The 22,101-nt window shown below is 41.0% G+C and overlaps 1 protein-coding gene across 1 annotated transcript in view; it reads right to left on the bottom strand.

Annotated features, from left to right (window-relative positions):
* mgll (monoglyceride lipase) overlaps positions 1–21,878 on the bottom strand; it is a 46,464-nt gene extending 24,586 nt beyond the window's left edge. Inside the window, exons 1-3 of the mRNA XM_071533727.1 lie at positions 21,808–21,878; positions 19,134–19,263; positions 597–703 (exon numbers count right to left, since the gene is read on the bottom strand). Of these exons, the coding sequence (XP_071389828.1) occupies positions 597–703; positions 19,134–19,258 (232 nt within the window). The 5' untranslated portion in view covers positions 19,259–19,263; positions 21,808–21,878. The remainder of the gene's footprint in view (positions 1–596; positions 704–19,133; positions 19,264–21,807) is intronic.
* Between the last annotated feature and the right edge of the window lie 223 nt (positions 21,879–22,101).

Here is a 22,101-nt window from a genome sequence, read left to right as displayed (position 1 = left end):
TGAGGGCTTTTCACTGAAACCAGATGAAGTTTCATTCACACTTGGCAAACACACAATGGGCTTCATGGGGAGATTTCCTTGACATTGTCTGAACTAAACCTTGAACTTACAGAGAGAGAGGCACACCACCTACGCATGCACACACACACACACACACACACACACACACACACACACACACACACACACACACACACACACGCAGACACACAGACACACACACACACACACACAGGAGCACTGTGGCAGAACAATAGAGCAGCAATTCTATCAAGGAGCCTAATTAATGTTCACCGACAGGCTTAGTTCACTCAACAATTAATGAAGCCTATTATCAAAGAGAGTGGGAGAGAGAGAGGAGAGAGAGAGGGAGAGAGGGAGAGAGGGAGAGAGAGAGAGAGAGAGAGAGAGAGAGAGAGAGAGAAATGCTAATTACTCAGTTCTCTTTGAAAAGCTGCCTAAGTTATTGTGTGTGAATTACTGGTAGAAGTGTGTGCATCCATGTGTGTATGTGTAAATGCATGCGTGTGTGTGTGTGTGTGTGTGTGTGTGTGTGTGTGTGTGTGTGTGTGTGTGTGTGTGTGTGTGTGACTCACCGTGGTCGTGAGCGAACACCAGCAGGGACAGTTCCTTCAGTCTCTGTGCGATCTCATCGTACGGCCCACAATGCTCTCCTGCCCCATGGGCCACGAATACCAAGGCTCTAAGAGGAGGAGAGGAGGAGAGGAGAGGAGAGGAGGAGAGGAGGAGAGGAGAGGAGAGGAAATGAGAGGAGAGGAGAGGAGAGGAGAGGAGAGGAGAGGAGGAGAGGAGTGGAGGAAAAACACAAGTAAACAAAGTTAATTCAAGTGTTCACAAACACAGACCTACACTTAGTCTCTCTCTCTCTCTCTCTCTCTCTCTCTCTCCTCTCTTAAACACACACACACACACACACACACACACACACACACACACACACTAACACACACAGACACAAACAAACAGCTAATGTTGTTTGCATTTTCTCCATGGGGGTGTTGTCCTACTTTGATCGGGTTTATCAAACATTTCCAACTGATGCAAATCAAGCAAATCAAGCCGATCTGTCTCCATCAGGATGGGACTTGTTTGGGATGTGAAAGATGGGGAGGGGAGGAGGGGAAGAGAGGGGGGAGAGAGATGGAGGACCTGATTGGCTGGGGAGAAGCTTGAAAAATATGAACGATCCAATGCAAAGATAATCCCAAAATGCCTCATTGACTGCAGTTCAGGCTCCTGCGGGATTCTGCAAAAATCACGTCAGCTGGGAATTTTCAACTTTTCAACCCACAAAAGTTTAAAAAAAAGTCAAAGAGAATTTATCGAGCAGATCTTTACTGTAACTATGTGTGTGTGTGTGTGTGTGAGAGATACTGGAAAGAGAGATTGACAGACAAGAAGATAGAAAAAAAAAACAGAAAGACAGAGTAAGACGGGCAGAGAAAGACATCCTGTGTTTTGAGAGATAACAGCTATCATCCATCTGCCCGTCTGTCCACCCCAACACACCCTTATATACCGTGGGAGCTAACTTGAAACAGACACCGAAGGGAATCTGGCAAAACACTGCATGTGATCCAAAAACACACAGAAAACTGACACACAGGCCTTCTAGCCGAGAGATTCCTGCGCTCTTTTCCTGGAATATTCATAAGTCTATCCTAAAAAAAAACACATGGAAAACAGCTTGGTTTTCTGATAATTGCGATAAAAACATGGGCAAAATGTAGACTGAGGTTTTTGTTACTTAAGCGTTTATGCAATAAATCGCATTGGAATCGCATTTGTCAAATAAATAATTGCATAGTGCTTAGTAGCTTCATTCTACGTTCAGTGAGCCAGTTAATTCACTTCAACCCAGCTGATGGAAATGTACTGAACCTAATCCTCATTTTCATCTTTTGCAGACATTTGCAAAAGTTCACTTAAAATTCACGTGACATTTGAATGGGAAAATACAGAAACTACTGATTATGTCACATGACCTCTGAACTTTGCAATCCAGCCTCAGAGGCAAACTGCTGTCAGACCGAGCTGCTGCTCTGACACAGTTTAACAAACACATGTGGATATTCTAATAACATCATACCTCGTTTTTTTTTCTTCCTCACAAGTAGGCATTGGGACATTTGTTCAGTTTTCACCAGTGGTGGAAGAAGTATTCAGATCTTTGACTTAAGTAAGTAAAAGTAAAGGTCCTGCACTCAAAGTATTACTTTAGTCAAAGTACAAAAGTATTAGCATCAAAATATACTTAAAGTAGCAAAAGCAAAAGTACTCATTATGCAGAATGGCCCATTTCAGAATCATATATATCATGTTATTGGACTATAATTATTGATGCATTAATGTGTTCATCACTTTAATGTTGCAGCTGGTAAAGGTGGAGCTGATTTTAATTACTTTATATACTGCTGGGTAGCTTAACCTATAAAAATATATCATAATTTATTAGTTGATTTATAATTCATATTAATAATCTAAATCTGCAAAGTAACTAGTAACTAAAGCTGTCAAATAAATGTAGTGGAGTAAAAAGTACAATATTTCCCTCTGAAATGTAGTGGAGTAGAAGTATAAAGTAGCATGAAATGGAAATACTCAAGTAAAGTACAAGTACCTCTAACTTGTACTTCAGTACAGTACTTGAGTAAATGAGTGAGTTATATTCCACCACTGGTTTTCACACAGGAAAAAAAACTGAGGCAGGATGCTTTTATCAGGAATATCACAGCTGCAAGATTATTGGCGACATTATCCTGATATTTTTCAATATATTGTGATAACAATTATTTATCATGATTATGATGAGTATTGATAGATTAAGTCAAAAAATGATCTTACTGCAGTTTTTGCAACTTATATCAATATCTTGACTATTTTCAACAACAGCGGGTATTCTAAATGAAGTGAAATGTTTCAAAGTTGATCAATTTAATTATGGAAACAGGCTATGACTATACACAGTTAGGTGTGCAGCCCTATCTTTGGGCCATTTGCGGACCATTTTTGATAAATGACTCTATACCTTTGCATTTTTATAGCACTTCCATAGCCACATTACACAGTGTAATGAATTTGTTTCTCTACATATTTTACTTTTTACTTTCTACTACTTCATTTTCAGGTTCAGTATTGTGCTAAAACACAGTATAGAAACATCAGGATCATCTGCTCTTGCCACAAAATAAACTGTAAACAAGTGAGTCCTTTAACAGGTGAAATCAATGAAGTTAAATCCACTTCAGTCATGAAGAAGAGAAGAACATGAAGGGGAAGAACAGGTTAAAGAAGGACTGTTAAACCACCAGACAGTTGAGATGCAGACTGACAAAAAAGGGGACATAACTTCACTTAAGCTGGTCCTCAAATGACGACGTTAGGGAAGTAAATCGTTGTTTACTTTCACATTTTGCCTAAAATCTCCACTCAGAATTGGTAATTTGGTAATTTGTGCCAACAGGAGGCAGTAATCCCCACTCATTTTGACTCAGATCTCCACCTGCATGTCGGGCAGCTCTGAGGCAAAGGTTTTTTTTTTTTAGGTGATAAGTTTTACCACCTTGCTTGTATCGGCGCATATTAATCAACGCACCAGCTCTGCGGCATTGAAGCGCGCCAATGTTCTCTCCCTAAGTAGCAGCAAGCAAGTGCTGAGAAGCCTGTGAGAGCTTCAATCAGCACCAGCACACAATTAGCCCAAATGTATTCAGCGACAGAGAAAAGGGAACGGAGTGAAACAGGGAGAAAGCGAGAGAGAGCGAGGCGGCGGGGAAAAAAAAAAAAAAAAGAGTAGAATAAGAGTAGCTGTTCATCAAGCTTCATTAGCAAATCACTCTGTTCTGATTTCTCTCCATGCTCTTTCCCTCCTTTTAGAAATGCAGCGCCTCAGGCTAAGGCTTCCTCTGCACTTGTTGGCTGAGAACCAGTGTGTGTGTGTGTGTGTGTGTATATGTGTGTGAGTGTGTGTGTGTGTGTGTGTGTGCCCGCTACAGTATGTGCTTGCGTGTGAATGAGTGTCTTTGTATGTAACACACATGCTGAGGGGCAGTAGGGGTTCAATGGGGCGAATCTGGATGCATTGGAGAGAGACTGTTCAGCTTCTCTCTATGTATTTCTCACACAACACCTCTCTCTCTCTCTCTCATTACCTCTCTCTCTCTCTTTCTTTCTCTCTCTTTATACCCCCCTCTTCTCTCATTCTCAATTTCGATTTCAACTAAAATACATCTGTGTTGCCAAAGCATATAGAGTGCGGAAATAACGATAACAAAAATAATGCATTTTATTTGTAAGTGCCTTTCAAGTCACCCAAGGACACTGTACACTGAATCATTAAAATGAGAAAAAGGAAGAGAGTACCAAAGTAAAAGTAATACTAATAAAATGAAACTACAAAGAAGAAGAAAATATACTGTTACATACAGAAGTAACTGCAGACACGGTTTAAAAAAAATTACAGTATTAGGGGAAATTAGATTTAATAAATAAGTAAAGTAAAAAGAAAGAGAAACATCTGGTAATATCGATGCATGCATGGCTTGCTGCTGTTGAGGAGACAGTTTTGTATTTTGCTCTCCACACGTCCGTTCATCTCTTCCTGCCAGTGAGCAAACCAAACACCAAACTTTTGTTCTCACACCATTCTCTGCTGCAGCACCTCTTTGTGTTTTAGACCGATAAGCCCGGTGTGTGTTTTTTACATAAAAATCTTACCTAGTGCAGCTTTAAGCTATGAACGTATAGGCTAAAAAGATGTTTTTTCTGCTTATTGTGCCTTGCTTTGTGAAAGGAGTATAGACAAACGAAGCTGCTAGCCATGCAGTACTTTAATCTTCCCCCAACAAAAAAGGAGGCTTTTCATTTCTCTTGCTCTCTCTCTCTCTCTCTCTCTCTCACACTCTTTCTCTCTCTCTCTCTCTCTCGCACACCTCTCATGGGAACTGGAGACCCACTTGTCTCCCACATTGTTTCCCTCGCTCGAGCAACATGGCTTATACCCAGGCTTATTAAAACTCACCCCCAAGAACCTAAGAACCCATGAGAGAGGGAGGGAGAGAAGGAGAGGGAGAGAGAGAGAGAGAGTGAGAGAGAGAGAGAGAGTCCAGTCCTCCCACTGGCTCAACTCAAAGCTACTCCAAACACCCACAGGCCCTAAAACAAAGCCAAGACCCTAATCCCCTTAATGCGATGCTGACTGGCCACTCGAAGATTATTTAGGAATTTACTAACCTGCTAACTCTGCTAAAATGCCGCACTTATGTCAAAATATGAGGGCAAACCTTCCTAATACTGGACAGACTTTTGCACAATCCATTTTCCCTGTCTGAGGGCTTTAAAATAAAAAACAACTACCACAGCCAGTGATGTGCATTTATATTATATTTACATTTTAGCTGATGGTGACTTATGGTAAAAGCAGCAGGGTTCCCACCTTGGCCCTCATGTAAAATTCCTTGACTTTTCCCATTAATTTCCACAACTGAGTCGGAGCGTTTCCATGACCCAACAATTTTCATTCCTTCCCAATTTGTTAATGTTGTTTTTCTAAACATGGATACACAGTCTGGTTTCCACTGCAGCTGGCAATTGTTGTGGAGAAAAGCAGCTGAGTATCATCTAATGCAATCAATTTGTGAAACAAGTTGTAAAACACAGTCTGGTATATTCCTGTAAAATGAAGTATTTGTAAAATTCCCTGATTTCCCCTGACTTCCCCACAGAAATGATCAAATTCCTTGACTTTCCCCGTCTGGAATATACAGCGATGTTCCAGAAATTGCCTGACCAGTGGGAATCCTGCCCTAAGGTCCCTCATGCGGTCCATCATTACAAACACATGTTTCATGGCCAAGCTTTGTTTTGTTCAAACCCACAGAGCTTTACTTTAACTTCTAGTCAAGATCCCAAGGTTTCCAAAGATACCAAACATGTCAGGCTGAATTACAGGGAAATGTGTATAAAATGATGCACAAGACATCTAGAGTTTTTCCATTTGTTGAAATGGCACAGACATAAAACAAAATGAAGCAGCTGTAGCTTCAATGTTCAAATGTTAAAAAAAAATCTTTCTAACTTTGAAGATACTTAAGAGCAGGTTTAAGGGGAAACTCAGGGTCTAAGGGGGTAAGGAGAGTTTTGCCCCTTTATTTCAGTTATGCATTTACCCCTAACCCCAACTATGAAATGCCTGGCTCCACTCCTTACTCTCCTTACACCTCCCTTAGCCTAGCCCTGATTCTTATTTTTATTTTATGTATTTCTCCTTTATTTAACCAGGTGAGTCCCATTGAGATGTTCATCTCTTTTGCAAGGGAGCCTTGGCCAAGAGAGCAGCAAACAGATGTTACAAAAATACAACACAAAACCACAATGTAAAATTACAAGGAATACATACAAATATACAAATTACACAGTATACAATCTCAAGTAAAACAGCTACAACAGCAGCTATTCTAACTCTAACCTCTGCATAACCTCAAGTAATGACTACTAAAATGTCCTCGCTTTCCTCATCTTTGTGTCCTTGTGAAATAAATTTGGTTAAAACTGCAGTAGGACAGGTATTCATGTAAAAATTCTTCAACAGCTTATGAGCCTAAAGCACAAGGTGGGGCTGCAATGGAGAAGAACATCCCATCCCATCCCCACTAATTGAGATGCTGTAGATTCACCCTGTTGTCTGGTGTCAGTTCAGTACACTTTTCCGCTCACAGGAAGTGACAAATCAAAACTTGAGAGTGAAATCCAAACTCATGTCTCATAAACAGCAGTGAGCAAGTGAAAGCTGAGTGAGATCTTCTCCTCTCTTGTCTCTTTGGTTTCCTTTGGTATAAAGCATCACAGACTGGCCAGTGGGTAAACATGAGCGAGCTGTGTGACGTTTACTGACCTCACATTAGAGGATTTCTGGGTAATGAAGTCCATAAAATACAAACAGTTACGTCTGGCTGCCATTGGGAACTTGAAAAATTGCCTAATGCAGCTTTAAGGTTAGAAGTAAAGAGACATTAAGGCGCGCACACACACACACACACACACACACACACACACACACACATACAGAGCCAGATCTAGCTGACATGTGCAGTCTGTACCGGTGTGTGTGTGTGTGTGTGTGTGTGTGTGTGTGTGTGTGTGTGTGTGTGTGTGTGTGTCCAGACTAGGCAGGAGCCAGAGGACGAGACAGAACGACCGAACGCATGGCATGTTAATCTGATTAATGACTTAAACTGCTCAGAACTTCAGGGTCAGGGTTTGTGTGTTTGTGTGTGTGTGTAAGTGTGTGTGTGTGTGAGAGAGACAGAGAGAGAGAGAGAGAGAGCATGTTTGAGGGGGAGAGAAAGAGAGAGATAGAGAGAGAGAGAGAGAGAGAGAGAGAGAGAGAGAGAGAGAGAGAGAGAAAGATATACTGTATGTTACTGAGTGCTCTTTGAATAAATTCCCAAGGTACTTTGTGTGCATGTGTGTGTCTGTCTGTGTCTGTGTGTGTATGTGTGTGTGTGTGTGTGTGTGTGTGTGTGTGTGTGTGTGTGTGTGTGAGTAAGAAAGAACCACAAATTACTGAGTCTTCTTTGAAGAGCTACTAAGGGGTCTTAATGTATGTGTGCATGTGTGTCCACATGTGTGTGTTTGCATATGTGTGTGTGTGTGTGTGTGTGTGTGACTGTCAGGGCTGTTAAGTGCTGACTCAGTGAATGTGCTGCTAGAAGTGTGTGTGAAGTATGGAGACACAGAGGGGAAAAAATTAAAGACAGAGAGAGAGTATGAGAGAGAAGAGAGGACCAAAGGTAGAAAGAGGAGATAACGAGACGTGTGTGTGTGTGTGTGTGTGTGTGTGTGTGAGAGAGAGAGAGAGAGAGAGAGAGAGAGAGAGATACAATGAAAACAAATGTTTCACATATTGTACTGTTCTGTTCTCTGGATATTAAACATTTTAATACTTTTCAAGACATCAGATTGACATAATTAAATTTTTAATGACCTGCAGATTCCCTGAAGAAAAGGAAGATAAAATGCAGTGAGAGCAACAGAAAACAGAGAGAGAGAGAGAGAGAAAGAGAGAGAGAGAGAGAGAGAGAGAGAGAGAGAGAGAGAGAGTTGGGGAGACAGATTCGAAAATGAGATGTAGAGTCAGGGAGAGAGGGAGAGTGTGACCCAAGTGTGACAAACAGGTATGAAAAAGAAAAAGAGAAAATGAGGACAAGTTGTGAAAAAAAAGTATGTGAGAGAGAGAGAGAGAGAGAGAGAGAGAGCAAAAAAAGGAAAGGGGAGAGGAAGAGGAAATTGGAGAAAGTGCGACAGAGGCAGACACACACATACACACACACACACACACACACACACACACACACACACACACACACAGTGAGTTTCCCTGCATCCATTTCACACAGCAGGAGAGTTTCTACCAGTGAGTGATAGGAAAGAAAAAAATTTAAATTGAAAAACGACGCACAAAGATGAAAGTATTGTACAGCAGAGAGAGAGAGAGAAAGGCTTCAGGCCCATTTCATGTTTAAATATATAACTTCTATTTAAATTTAGATCTTCTGTACATCCGTTGCACATCCTGTATACTGTATTTTTTTTGCACAGTCTTTTTCATGCTCTCATAATCCTCTCATTGTTATAGATTGCATATATGTTGATATTTTTCATATTTTTTATAGAATATTTCACCTTTTTCTTATCATTTTCAGTTCTGCTGCTACTGATTTTTCTGCACCTCCTGTTAATGCTGGAGTCCATACTGTTTTGCACATTTTCATTCATAAATTTCTTTGTAATACTGTAATACTGTAATAGTGTATATATATAACCCCCATTTGCACTATTCTTCTTCATATCCTACTTTTCTTTGATCTATCCTATTACTCCTTGCTGCTGCAATGGCCCAATTTCCCCACAGGGATCATTCAAGTTTCAATCTAATCCAATCTACTATTTAATGTATCTATGAAGTAAAATCAGAATACGATGAATGAGAAAATCTGATGGAGCCTGGTGGCAAAACACAGCAAAACTCCCTCCAGTGTCTTCTGTTCCTGCTGTATAGAAACATTAAATGTTGCATTTTCTGTTTCTAAAAATGAAGCTCACGTTACACATAGACCCCATTAGTTCCTGTTGCAAAGAGGATGTTGCTTTATATACTTTCCCACGAGGCAAACTGATGTGAAGGTGAAACTATGCCGTGAGAATAGTGGAACTGGAATAAAGTTGTGTATTACTTGTAAAGCAAAAGCAAATTACACAACGCAAAATGCAGTGAGAAGAGGAAGACTGGAGGCTGCCAGTCTTCTCAGCGATGGTCTCATTTGTTTACAGTAATTATACTAAATTAATGTAGTAATGATTTATTGACGTTAAAACGTTGTACCTTTAAATATATTTCAATATGAAATAGATGTGAAGCCTTGCAGTGTGTGGGAAAATACTCTGTAATCATTACTTTTTGAGTGAAACGGAAATTGGTTGAGTCTACCTTTCTACCTATTATTGATTATGGTGATGTGTTGTACATCAGTGGTTCTCAATGTGAGGTGGATCTCTTGTGGATCTCTTACTCACCACTGTGTATTATACTCAAAAGTGAATTGGCCTGCTTTATGTGCACGCCGCCTCAGTCATTGGTATGTTTTGATTTACAAAGCCATTCTTGGCAAAATTCCTACTTACTTATCGTTCCTTTTAAATATGGAAATTATAAGCTCCGCTCTCAGGACATTCTGCGATTTGCTGTTCCCAAAGTCCGAACTGAACTGGGAAAGAAAGCTTTTAGGTTTTCTGCACCTACTGCATGGAACAATCTACAGTCTGATCTTAAACTTCAAAACTTAGTAACCCTGAATGATTTTAAAGCTTTGGTGAAATCTATTGAAACCAGGTTGCCTGTGTGCAAATGCTCTATCTGATCATTTTAATGTCAAATCTGTGTTTTCTATGTGTTTTTTATCTTAATTTTTTGTTGAAACTCTGTGTTGCTGCTATTCTTGACCAGGTCTCCCTTGAAAAAGAGATCCTTGATCTCAGTGGGATAAACCTGGTTAAATAAAGGCTAATTAAAAAAAAGTACTTAGTATTAGGAACACTATGATAATTACACACCGATTTGCACAATCCACACCTCAGTCTGTTTCACTTGGAGGCTGTTTGGTGATGTTGCTGATCCAGGAATTTAAGCTTATTACTGATACAGTCAATAAGTCACTTTGGATAAGAGCTTCAGTGAAATGCCTGAAGTGCAGGATGAAAACTGTAAATGTAAGACTTAAAAATCCCTCTCCAACCTGTCTCCTCCTCTCTCCTCCTCATAAACATAACATTAAATGATCATTAAATCACCTGGTCTGTATATTCCACGGAAATACCAAGTGGCCTTAACATTTTATACACTCTTGAGTATTATTCAGGCAAATTTCCCCCCAAGGCACAAAGAAGCAGGAGACCAATATTTTGAAATAGCCCTTTTATCACTTTATAAAGTTCCCACCAAATGAAATTGACAAGCGTAACGTTGGCAGAGAGGAGCGGGGAAATTAAATAGTCTAAAAGAAGAAAGACAAACAGAGCGAGCCGGCCTTGTTTGGGAAGGAATCTCATCCAGACGCCATCAGCTAAAACATCAATAACAGCATGACCCACTTAAACCTGCAGGAAGCTATGTGTGTGTGTGTGTGTGTGTGTGTGTGTGTGTGTGTGTGTGTGATAGAGAAAGAGATATACACTATATGAACACACAAACGTCCACCAATCTGACACCGATCTGGGTTCATCGCCTTGATAACCTCGTTTTGTGTGTGTGTGTGTGTGTGTACACCGCCCTTCACAACCCCAGATAGATGATCTATTGACAGATCTGTCAATCATTGCAGAGGCCCCTCCCCCCCCGTCTGTGCACCTTTCACCTACTTCCTGGTTCTAGTAGAAAGGGCCTTTCAGAAGCCCATGACCTTTGACCCCGTCTCGTCCTCATCTCACTGACAAATATGTAGTTATGTTTTTGTATATTTTGGCAGTTTTCCTGTCATGTTATTTATTATACAACATTGTAGGAGCAGGATGGGAATATTTCACCAATCACCGACAAACTGCTGCCAAATGTTTGTCTGTGACTGGAGAGTTTGTTTCTATTCTTCCAGCAACTAAGAATAGACAAACCAACCAGCTGTTTTCTATTGTAAAAATAATTTTGTCTGGTAAAGTAGTGAAAGATGGCTGATGGCTGAAAAAGTTGTTTCTCCCTGTCACTTTCATTGAAAACAGACTGCAGGGGAATCCAGGAAAAAAGCTACAAGCCCGTTTTGAATTTTAATATTAAAATCACCTTCCATTTGGTTTAATTCTATATATTTAGGACACTGAAAAACGTGAAAGAATAAACAACATAAAAGATACAGAAAGCACAGTTGTGCAGGTGAACAGCAGCGGGACATCACTGTTATCCAAAACAAAACAAACTAAACTGAAAAGCTTCCAAGTCTGGACAAGAATTAGGGCTTTGATTGTGTAAAAAAAAGTAGGTGAAACGACAAAAGTCAATATCAGGAAGGTTATCCTAATATTTTGTTCGCTCAATGTATGTTAGTTATTTAATCTATGTCCACATACTGCCATTTGTTGATGTCATTACTGTCCTTGTGGGGCATTTCAACTTATGACAGATCAATATTTGTTCCAGACAAAGGAGTGATTATCTAATTTATTCCCCAGTTTACTGTTTCTATACATGTTTCTGGAACACAAAGCATCAGGACCACCTTCCTAATGCTGAGATGCAATCAAACAGTTGTCTCAAGGCTTGAAAACGCCTCTGCAACCCGCCTCCTCCTCCCCTTCACCTACATCTGCTGTTCACGACTGAAGGGGATTTTACTGTAACAGGTGAGGGATCATGACTTTCACCTGCACTCACCTGGTGTCCCTATATTGTTGTCTGCACACTGTGTCCATGGGGATTTCCCATTCAGCCAGTATCAGATATAATCAGAATCTGAATATTATAATCACACTATAAAGCAAGGAATCTCTGTCTGTGTGTGTGTGTGTGTGTGTCCGTCGCATATCTCGAGAACCGTTCGTCTGATCGACTTCACACTTGGCGGGTGTATTGCTGGGGACCCAAGGACGTGCAGTGTCAGATTTGGTGCAATTTGGACACGATTTGGACATAAACTTTGAATAAACAAGCGGACAGCGCTCTGTAGAGCAGCGGCGCGAACGGGCACTGCACTAGTTTAATCTTAATTTAAAAAAACATCTTTGCACTGTAAAGAGAGGTGATTCAATTTTGATTTCCTAGAACTTTTTTTTCAGTCCACCTGCCACAGACTGACGGATTCCAAAATTCACCTGACAATTTCACTATCACACCGACCAAATATGATGTTTGAAACAGAACTGGATGCCTGAATGAAACCTGAACACCTGCCAAAGTGGTTGGTAGAGAAAACTAATTTACATACCAAGCTCCTGTCATAATTTATCCTCATCTGCCTGATGGCTGGAGGTACTTTCCCTCCCTGCCTGGAACTGATATTCTGCTCTAACATCAGTTCTCCCTGCCAAACTGCCAAACTGATGCAGCAATCAGTCCAAAGCCTCTCTTCTGGAAAAAAAAATATTTCCGTGGGTGAGCTCAGCATGAGATTTAATAATAAGCAGTCTGCATTATTTCCGCCTTTTTTTTTTTACTAAACAAACAATCCACGCAATAAACTGTCTGGATTCTGCTGGTAGAAGTGGTTGAGACAATAACAGTAGGCCTATAGGCTGGCTGTCACCATGGTTACAGCACATCGAAACACAGCTGTGGTGATGATGATGATGGTGAAGGTGATAGCGATGATGAAGATGAAGGCCACGTCGATGTTGGTGGTGGGGATGGGGGGGGGGGAGAAGAAGAAGAAGAAGGAGAAGGTAACGAGGATGATGGTAATGATGAGGACAAACAGCATAATGAAGATGATGATGAAGATCACATTGATGTTGGTAAGGGAAGAGAGTGGGTGTGGGTGAGGAAGAGAAGAAGAAAAAGGAGAAGAAGAAGAAGACGGTAAGAACGATGAAGGTAATCATGATGACAACCACCATAACAATGATAATGGTCACACAGATGTTAGTGGTGGGGACGAAGAAGAAGAAGGAGAAGAAGAAGAAGCAGAAGAAGAATGTAACAAGGATGATGGTAATGATGATGATGACAAACACCATAATGATGATGATGATGAAGATCGCATCGATGTTGGTAAGGGAAGAGAGTGGTTGTGGGTGAGGAAGAGAAGAAGAAAAATAAAAAGAAGAAGAAGAAGAAAACGGTAAGAACGATGATGGTAATGATGATGACAACCACCATAACGATGATGATGGTCACACCGATGTTAGTGGTGGGGAAGAAGAAGAAGTAGAAGAAGAAGGAGAATGTAACGAGGATGATGGTAATGATGATGACAAACACCATAATGATGATGATGAAGATCACATCGATGTTGGTACTGTAAAGGAAGAGAGTGGGTGTGGGTGGGGAAGAGAAGAAGAAGAAGAAGAAGACGATAACAATGATGATGGTAGTGATGACAACAAACACCATAATGATGATGATGATGGTCACACCGATGTTAGCGGTGGGGAAGAAGAAGAAGTAGAAGAAGAAGGAGAACGTAACGAAGATGATGGTAATGATGATGACAAACACCATAATGATGATGATGAAGATCACATCGATGTTGGTACTGTAAGGGAAGAGAGTGGGTGTGGGTGGGGAAGAGAAGAAGAAGAAGACGATAACAATGATGATGGTAGTGATGATAACAAACACCATAATGATGATGATGATGGTCACACCGATGTTAGCGGTGGGGAAGAGAAGAAGAAGAAGCAGAGGCAGAAGCAGAAAAAGAACGAGGAAGACGGTAATGATAGTAAACAGTCGTCGCTACAGCAACTGCAGCTGTGCGTATGAAATGATCCCAATAAGGGAGAAAGATAAATTTTCCTGTTTTCAGGAACTCTGAAAAATCTCCAAAACTCCATTAATTCATCATTTCATACAGTTTATCATCTCAGAGTTGTAGTCATGCTGAAACTTCATGGAAGAGACGGGTACATGCGTTCGCTCGAGCATTTTTAAAAAACATCCACAGATATTTTCCCATTTCCAATGAATGCCCGACGGCTCAAACCAACTTGCAGCCTAAGTACTTCTAATGCTATAAGCTCTTGGCTAAGTTGCATCTACAGAGCCGCAGATTTCATGCTTCATCTCCAGTGGTTCTGAAACGCCGCGTCACACTGTGTTAAATTACTAATCTGACAGGAGCGAGCGAGTAGGAGTGAGTCTGGCAGAGGCTCCGTCCGCCCGTTAACACCACAAAAACCAAAAAAAACCCAAAACATATTATCTTTGAAAAATCACAGAGCAGTGGCATGTCAGGAAATGTGCATTCAGATAATTTATTTTACGCTTAAAAAACTTCCATGTGCTGTAGAATAGACTCTGCGATAGACAACAACAAACCCAAGTGCCGCCATGTGTGTCACTTGCTCAGCAGTTTTACAGCATGGTGACTTCTCCTGTGTAACTGTGATATTGTGACAGGAACTTTGGATGGCGGAGTGTTTGGGAGGATGCTGATTTTACTCACTACTACCGAGGATTACGCTCTGATAGGATGACGCAACACAACACAACACAACAGAAGACAGGACTAGTGTTAGACCGATATACTGGGCCAATATTGGCTTTTAATAAAGATAACGAGGGAGAAAAATAAAGGTGCGAACTGGAACTAAAAAGAAGAAACATATATGGTTCTTTGGGATATTAAAAGGTTATTAATTCTTCATTATTGGATGGTGAGTGATGACATAAATGTGGAAAATAACCAAACATCTCCATAGTACAATATATATTGTGCAATTTGCAAATGAGGCTATACAGGGGCAGATAACAAAAACACAATTCGGTTCCAGTTCGCACCTTTATTTTTCTGTGTGTAGGTTTTGGGTAAACTTTACAGGAGAGCGGTCCTAACTTTGATCAACTGTTGTAAATATCTTTTGGTACTGTCATCACATATAAATACACAAATATTTACACTACTAAATCTCCTCAAGAGCTTTTACTTAATATATCTGTACATCTAATTTTTGCCTAAAATTTCAGTTAAGCCCTTCTGGATCCAAAAACATATAGATATCTTTATTGTCACTGTACGAGTACAATGAAATGTCGTTTGGAGCAAGCCTATAGATGCCTAATTAAGGATAAAAACTATAAGAAAATAGAGTATAAGATACAAAAATATAGGTAACAATTTACAATAAGGGTCACTAAGTTAAGACATTAGTTAACTGTTAATTAAGGGTTAGTTAATGCTTGATAAGCATTAACTAACCCTTAATTAACAGTTAACTAATGTGTCTGGCAATCATTTACTAATGGTGTTCATGTTAACTAAGGTATTAATTTATACATTATGTAATAGTCATCTTTATAAACTATTAAATAATGTATAAATTAATACCTTAGTTAACATGAACACCATTAGTAAATTACACATTAGTTAACTGTTAATTAAGGGTTATTAAGCATTAACTACCCCTTAACTTAGTGACCCTTATTGTAAAATGTTACCAAAATATAAAATAGATAAGAACGAAATAATACTGTATATGCATATCAGCCAGTCAGTGTTGTAGGTATGATTTTACTTAACAGCTTCTAACCCTAACCCACCTAAAATAATTTAATTGCTATGGCTTTCAATGGAGAGCTTTAGTGTTTTTGTGTCCCATGATGGGTTTTTTTTTACATGAAAATGGTCAAATTCAAATATACAGCACAAGATATCGACACAAAATATCGGCTATCGGGAGCTTCGGTCTAAAAATATCACTCTCAGCCTTCAAAAACCAAAACCCCATGTCGGTCGAACCGTTTCATGCACTCTTTCATCCAAAGCACCTTTCAGTACCTCGAGTGCATACATCTCTAGCATGGCTGCTCTCCAGTGAGAATGCTCTTACATAAGCCATCCAAAGCCTTGGATCTAAAACAGTTACAACACAGGAGGATCTGCAGCTATTTTAAGCCCCCGGTGACTCAGCTCTTTCCTTCCAAGAACCATATCTTCCAGGTAAGCAAGCAATATTGGCCCAAAAAACTGCTATTTGACTCTAATTGCACTTATCGGTTTATTGAACCTCCTGTCAGGGGGAGTTGGAGACTTTTGTGGTGTTGCTTTTTTTATTTCCGAGGCTTAACTCTGTCTAGAAAGGCTGCAAGCTCTAAATATGTGAGTAGGTAGATATGTAGGTAGATTTTTGTTAGTGTTTGAGTGTGTGTATTAAGCAACTTCATCACTCAAGGGCCTCCCTCTAAGAGGAAGTCATTGCATCAATGGCAACTACAAGTCACATGTTAGTCCCACTGCCTGTGCAGAACCAAGTCATTTTGCATTTCAGCAAGAACTGGCAGTGTGAATCAGGAGGAGAAGTTCAATTCCACCCACTAATACAAAAAAACTCAAGGTTTGCCGCTCACACACACACACACACAAACATATTCACACACATACTGTAAACACATATCCGTGTGTGAATGAATGCAGGATAAATGCAAAAAAGCACACAGGCATGCGCACACACACACACACACACACACACACACACACACGCTAGTTATGGTAACCTATGAGCCTTGGTTTATTACACAGCAAAGCCACAGACACAGTGTCAGTTAATGAGTCACGGCTTGCTGCATGTGTCTGTGTGTGTGTGTGTGTGTGTGTGTGTGTGTGTGTGTATGTGTGTGTGTGTGCTTGACTCCAGATGTTTCCAGCACATCTCGTAGTTGTGCGTAAGCGTTGCGTTTGCAGCTATATGTGTGCCGTAACCCAGTTTCAGAGTGACATCTGTGTTGCGTTTCATACTGCGCCTCTTCCACATGTGTGGAGAGTGGAAAAGAGGAGGAAAGGTTATGAGTTAGGGGCTGAGAGTTCAGGGCAAGAGGCCTCCAGCAGCAGTATGGGGCATATAACTTACTGTGGAAAACATCACTACTAAGAGTCTGTGCAAAATTGGCCCGGGGGTTTTTATGATCTAGTTCATAAAAACTTGGCCAGCTTGGCTATTACACTACCAATTGGGGACCAAATAAACCACTTAATGTAGGATTCCCATGTGAAGAGCTGAAATTATGTTGTCATGGGTCCCAGGATGAGAGACTAAGGGCACGTTCACACCAAGTATGTTTGGAGCAGGTCAAACGAACTCTGGAGCATTTGGTCGAACTCTGGTGGCATCAAATAACGGCACCGAGACGCCTGAAGATGTGAGTCTCAGTCCTCTAACAGGAGAACTGCAGTGCGGTTCATTAGGAGTGAGAACGTAGTCTGAACCAACTACAGGAAACGACCCCAAAACACAAGGGTTTATGGGTATAAAGAGACGGATGTTGACATCTGATAGCCAGCAGTTCCTCATGCTTGGAAAGCCTAGAATGACAAAACAAACCGAGGGCAAACTGCAGTCTGGACTGATGCTCATATTCAGCTGTTTCTTCATGAGGTTTGAACACTAAGAGAAGGTAAATTACAGCAAAGAGTGCAGACAAGTACATCATGCTCAGCTAAAGTTACAGGGACTGGAGTCAGATTTGTTTTGACTTTCCCTTATGCCAAAATCTAATGTATAACCTGCAGTTATCCTGTCCAATAAATGAGCTCCTGGTGAGTCCAAGTGGCTTCTGTTTACAAGCCCTGGTTGGCTTGTAACTGAGCGTGTGAACCTAAATGAACCAAATATACAAAAATGCAACAAAGTCAACTTTTCCACTGCAGTTCAGACTGAAGAAAACAAGCTGTACTGTAGGTGTGATGATACTCTTATCTTCTTAATTCACAACATTTGGGTCCCGTTTGGGTTTTTGTAAACTAGGTCAAGGGGTCACGACCTTTTGAGTCAGTGTTATTCCTAATAGTTCCCCCCCATGTGAAGGTTAAAATAACTGTAATATGTTTTATTCAGCCTAAGTCCCACAATGAGTGACCAAACGTCTATGTTTATATTCACTCCAGCTGGGTCAGGCTGAGAAAGTTACTGTACTTTGGTCTTCTTACAGCAAACTAAGTCCTGTTTTGTTTTCTTTTTTTTTTAATGGGGTCATGACACAATATGAGTCACTGGTACATCTGTTAGGGTCCCCACTATGAGAAGATTAACATAAATGCAGTGTGTTTTAATGAGCTTGGGTCCCAGATTGAGAGACAATAAAGTCTCACATGACTCCCTGGTTGAACAAACTGAGAACCATGTGACTGAGACTAACTTTTCCCCACACAGCATAATAAATACCCGAAGATTTAATCAGCATTCATAATAAAGACATATTCGCTCGTTTCAAGCCAGCAAAACAACTCTACAAATTACAAAGAGAGAGAGAGAGAGAAAGAGAGAGAGAGAGAGAGAGAGAGAGTTTCATGGTGTTATAATGTCAGGGATGATAAATAGCTACTAAATTTCCAATGATGCATTTATGAATCAATGCATATGCAATCAATGCAATCTTATTGCTTATAATCATATTTATGGAGTCATACATATCACATGGGGAAAATGTGAGTTCCTATACATTCTGAATTTGCCTATTCTACTGAATTTGTACCATATTCACCTCTCCTGCGCTGTTGTAATATGCTTTGGCAACACTCATGCCAATAAAGTTTAATAGAGAGAGAGAGTGAGAGGGAGAGAGAGAGAGAGAGGGAGAGAGATATTTTACTGTATTTTCCATTATACTGCACTCTCTATGGTATACTCTTCTCTACTTAATATTGACATTAATCTATTCTCTATTTACATATATTGTTGTTATTATTACAACTATCATTATTACCATTAGGCTAGGGTTGACTTTTTATCATCATCATTATTAATGCTTTCATTATAGATTACTTGAGGCTTTTCCTATTTCATGCCAATAAAGCTTATTGAATTGAACTGAATTAAATTGAGAGAGAGAGAGAGAGAGAGAGAGAGAGAGAGAGAGAGAGAGCGAGAGCGAGCTCTTAATTCCGGCTTTTCCGCTATTTTAGTTTCCGTCCACTGACCTTGGCGGGCCGGCGGGCTCCCAGTAGCGGCAGAACAGGTGCAGTCCGTCGGCGTTGACGATGTGCTGCAGGTCGGCGTAGGGGACTCCCTGCGGGGTCCGCCGCGGAGCTCCCGGCTCGGGCATGGGGTCTGCAACAGAGACACGGAGCACCGATAACACATCGCTGCTGTGGCCGTAGAGGTAGCAGGAAAACGCGGCGACGAGCAGGCAGGTGGCGGCGGTCACGGCGTTCATGTTTAGTTTCTTTTGAATGGACCGTGCATCGGAAATGACAGGGGGCTGACGGGAGGTTAGCGCGAGGTTAGGTTAGGGTAAATTAGGTTAGATTGGGTTAGACTGGATCCTTTCCTATGCTGCCATGCAAAACAGAGGGAATGTTGTCAGAGCGCCCGCACCGACCAGCGTGACGTCACGGAACCATATGCTCTGCTGTCCACAATGTCTCTCGCCCACTCTCTCTCTCTCTCCCTCCCTCTCTCTCTCTCTCTCTCACACACACACTCTCTCTCTGAACTCTCCATGGCTCTCTCTCTCTCTCCCCCGGGTGACTTTGCGTGGTCACACACAAGCACGCGCGCACACACAATTTTGCCATGACGGTTCGTCAGAAGCCAATAAGCATCTAAATATAGCCTCGTTGAATATAAGACATAATGGAAATAAATACTGGACAGCGCTGAACAGTGTACCGCCTCTTCTCTCCAACATTGGAACATAGTCTCTCTCTCTCTCTCTCTCTCTCTCTCTCTCTGTCTCTCTCTCCCTGTCTGTCTCTCTGTCTCTCTTTCCCATTTTCTCTCTATGGCTCTCTCTCTCCCTCCCTCGGGTGACTTTGCGTGGTCACACACACACACACACACACACACACACGCGGTTTATCAGAAACAATGTTGCCAGTTAAAAGCAGAACAGAATACAGTATGTCATTTCCGAAAAGTGACAAAACACAACATTTTGTACATTCAAAGCACATTGAGATGATTCAATATTTGGCTGGAAAACATCTACTCTCTCTATCTCTATCTCTATCTCTCTCTCTCTCTCTCTCTCTCTCTCTTTCTCTCTCTGCCTTGGCAATAGCACTGCCCAATCATCCAAATACAATTACATACAGACGATAATGAAAAATAAATCACTAATGTAGGCTACAAAACAGTTTTTTTCTTACAATCTCTTTCATCTCTTTCCTCCAACACTGGGATACTCTCTCTCTCTCTCTCTCTCTCTCTCTCTCTCGCTCTGCCTTGGCAATAGCACTGCCCAAGCATCCAAATACAATTGCATATAGACAATAATGAAAAATGAATCACTAATGTACAAAACAGTTTTTTTCTTACAATCTCTTTCATCTCTTTCCTCCAACACTGGGATACTCTCTCTCTCTCTCTCTCTCTCTCTCTCTCTCTCTCTCCTCTCTCTCTTATTATATAATAATAACGATGAAATGGTATGTACAGTATTACAATGAAGCGCAGCGCGTGCGGACCGCCTGGCACACCGCCTGCGGTAAAAATAGCCCCTGTATGGTGCGAGTGCTATTTCCTGAGGTGAAGGTATCTAGTTTCAGGTTTGGAGCAACCTAGGCTGGTGACCTGGTTGCCTATACTAGACCATACTTTGTCATTTTATGTATGTTATAGCCAGTGACAAAAACTTGGATTATGAATATTTAATTCATGCTTTTCCCCTTGAAAGACAATATCCTCATGTAGGCTAATTACACCAGTTTGTTTCTATTCACCATGATGTCTGCTATGAATTTTCATCATAAGGATTCAATAAAAAAGATGTGTAAACTGGGTTTTGGTGGGGTTTTTTACGCTCCACTACATCCATGTTTGTTTCCAATTCTGCGACAGGGAAATATGGGTCAATTCAACCGCATATGACAGGATCATAACAGAGCAAACGGCATATATATGAACAATCCGGAGAAACCACAACGTGAATCATGTGCATCACACATGTGGAGGCAATCGCTATAGGCTATATCAGCAACAACTCAGTGGATCATGATTGGAAACACGGACGCATGACAGTGACTGCTCCCATCAAACACAAACAGCCTTCCTCTGTTTTCGTCCCAGCTGGAATCAAACAGGCAATGATGAGGATTTGCCATTTCCACCAGACAGACTGTGTGGGTAGCCGGGCAATTCTAGGGGAAATTCATTCAGTCATCGGAATAGATTGAACTCACTCAGATGCTTCCACCTGTATAGAAATAGCCAACGATTGCGATATCAGAACAGGCTTCTCCTGTCTTTCAGGTTAATTACAATTAACTCACCTGATTTTTACGGTTAATATCCGAGCCAATGCCTATAACAGCAGGCTATAACGTTGTAAATGTCTCCGGGTTTTGTTGATGTTATGAAAATGATGAATGGAGGAACCCTAACGATAAATAACAAAAGGTAATTCTATGATAAATATGAGGATGCTGTGCGAAAATCTCTGCAACTCTTAAGTTTTATTGACAGCTAAAGCCATAAAAAGCCATACATTCCCAATAGGAGTACTAGGCTATAGTGATGCCTTAGGAGATCAAATACGCTAAAGTACTATAAGGTCGCTGTAACTCAACTGCTGAGTACCGAGGACGCGCTGTTAAGTCCTATGATAGGAATATCATAGGAATATTATAGGGATATTATAGAGAAAGCACCAACCTGCACAGGAGCGTCTGTGAAGTTTCTGCTTCTTCTCGGACTCTCCGGTTCCGCTGGTCTCTCTCTCTCTCTCTCTCTCTCTCTCTCTCTCTCTCGCCCTCTCTCTCTCTCTCTCTCTCTCTCTCTGATGCTCTGCTCTCGCCGCCCGTCGAGAGAAGAATGCAGTCAGAGACGTTTGGGGAAACACTAAGTATTCACACACACACCCTCTTTACACACACATAACCACACACCCTTACACACTACACACCACACACACACACACACACTGACACACATTTTCCCCAGAGGCGG

This window comes from Centroberyx affinis, unplaced genomic scaffold (genome assembly GCF_046629955.1).
Source record: "Centroberyx affinis isolate AG114_WGS23_722 - 3 ecotype Tasmania unplaced genomic scaffold, CSIRO-AGI_Caff_v1 ptg002412l_1, whole genome shotgun sequence".
Classification (NCBI taxonomy): Eukaryota; Metazoa; Chordata; class Actinopteri; order Beryciformes; family Berycidae; genus Centroberyx; species Centroberyx affinis.
Note: the sequence above shows the minus strand (reverse complement) of the source record. Positions and strands in the feature narration are given on the sequence as shown.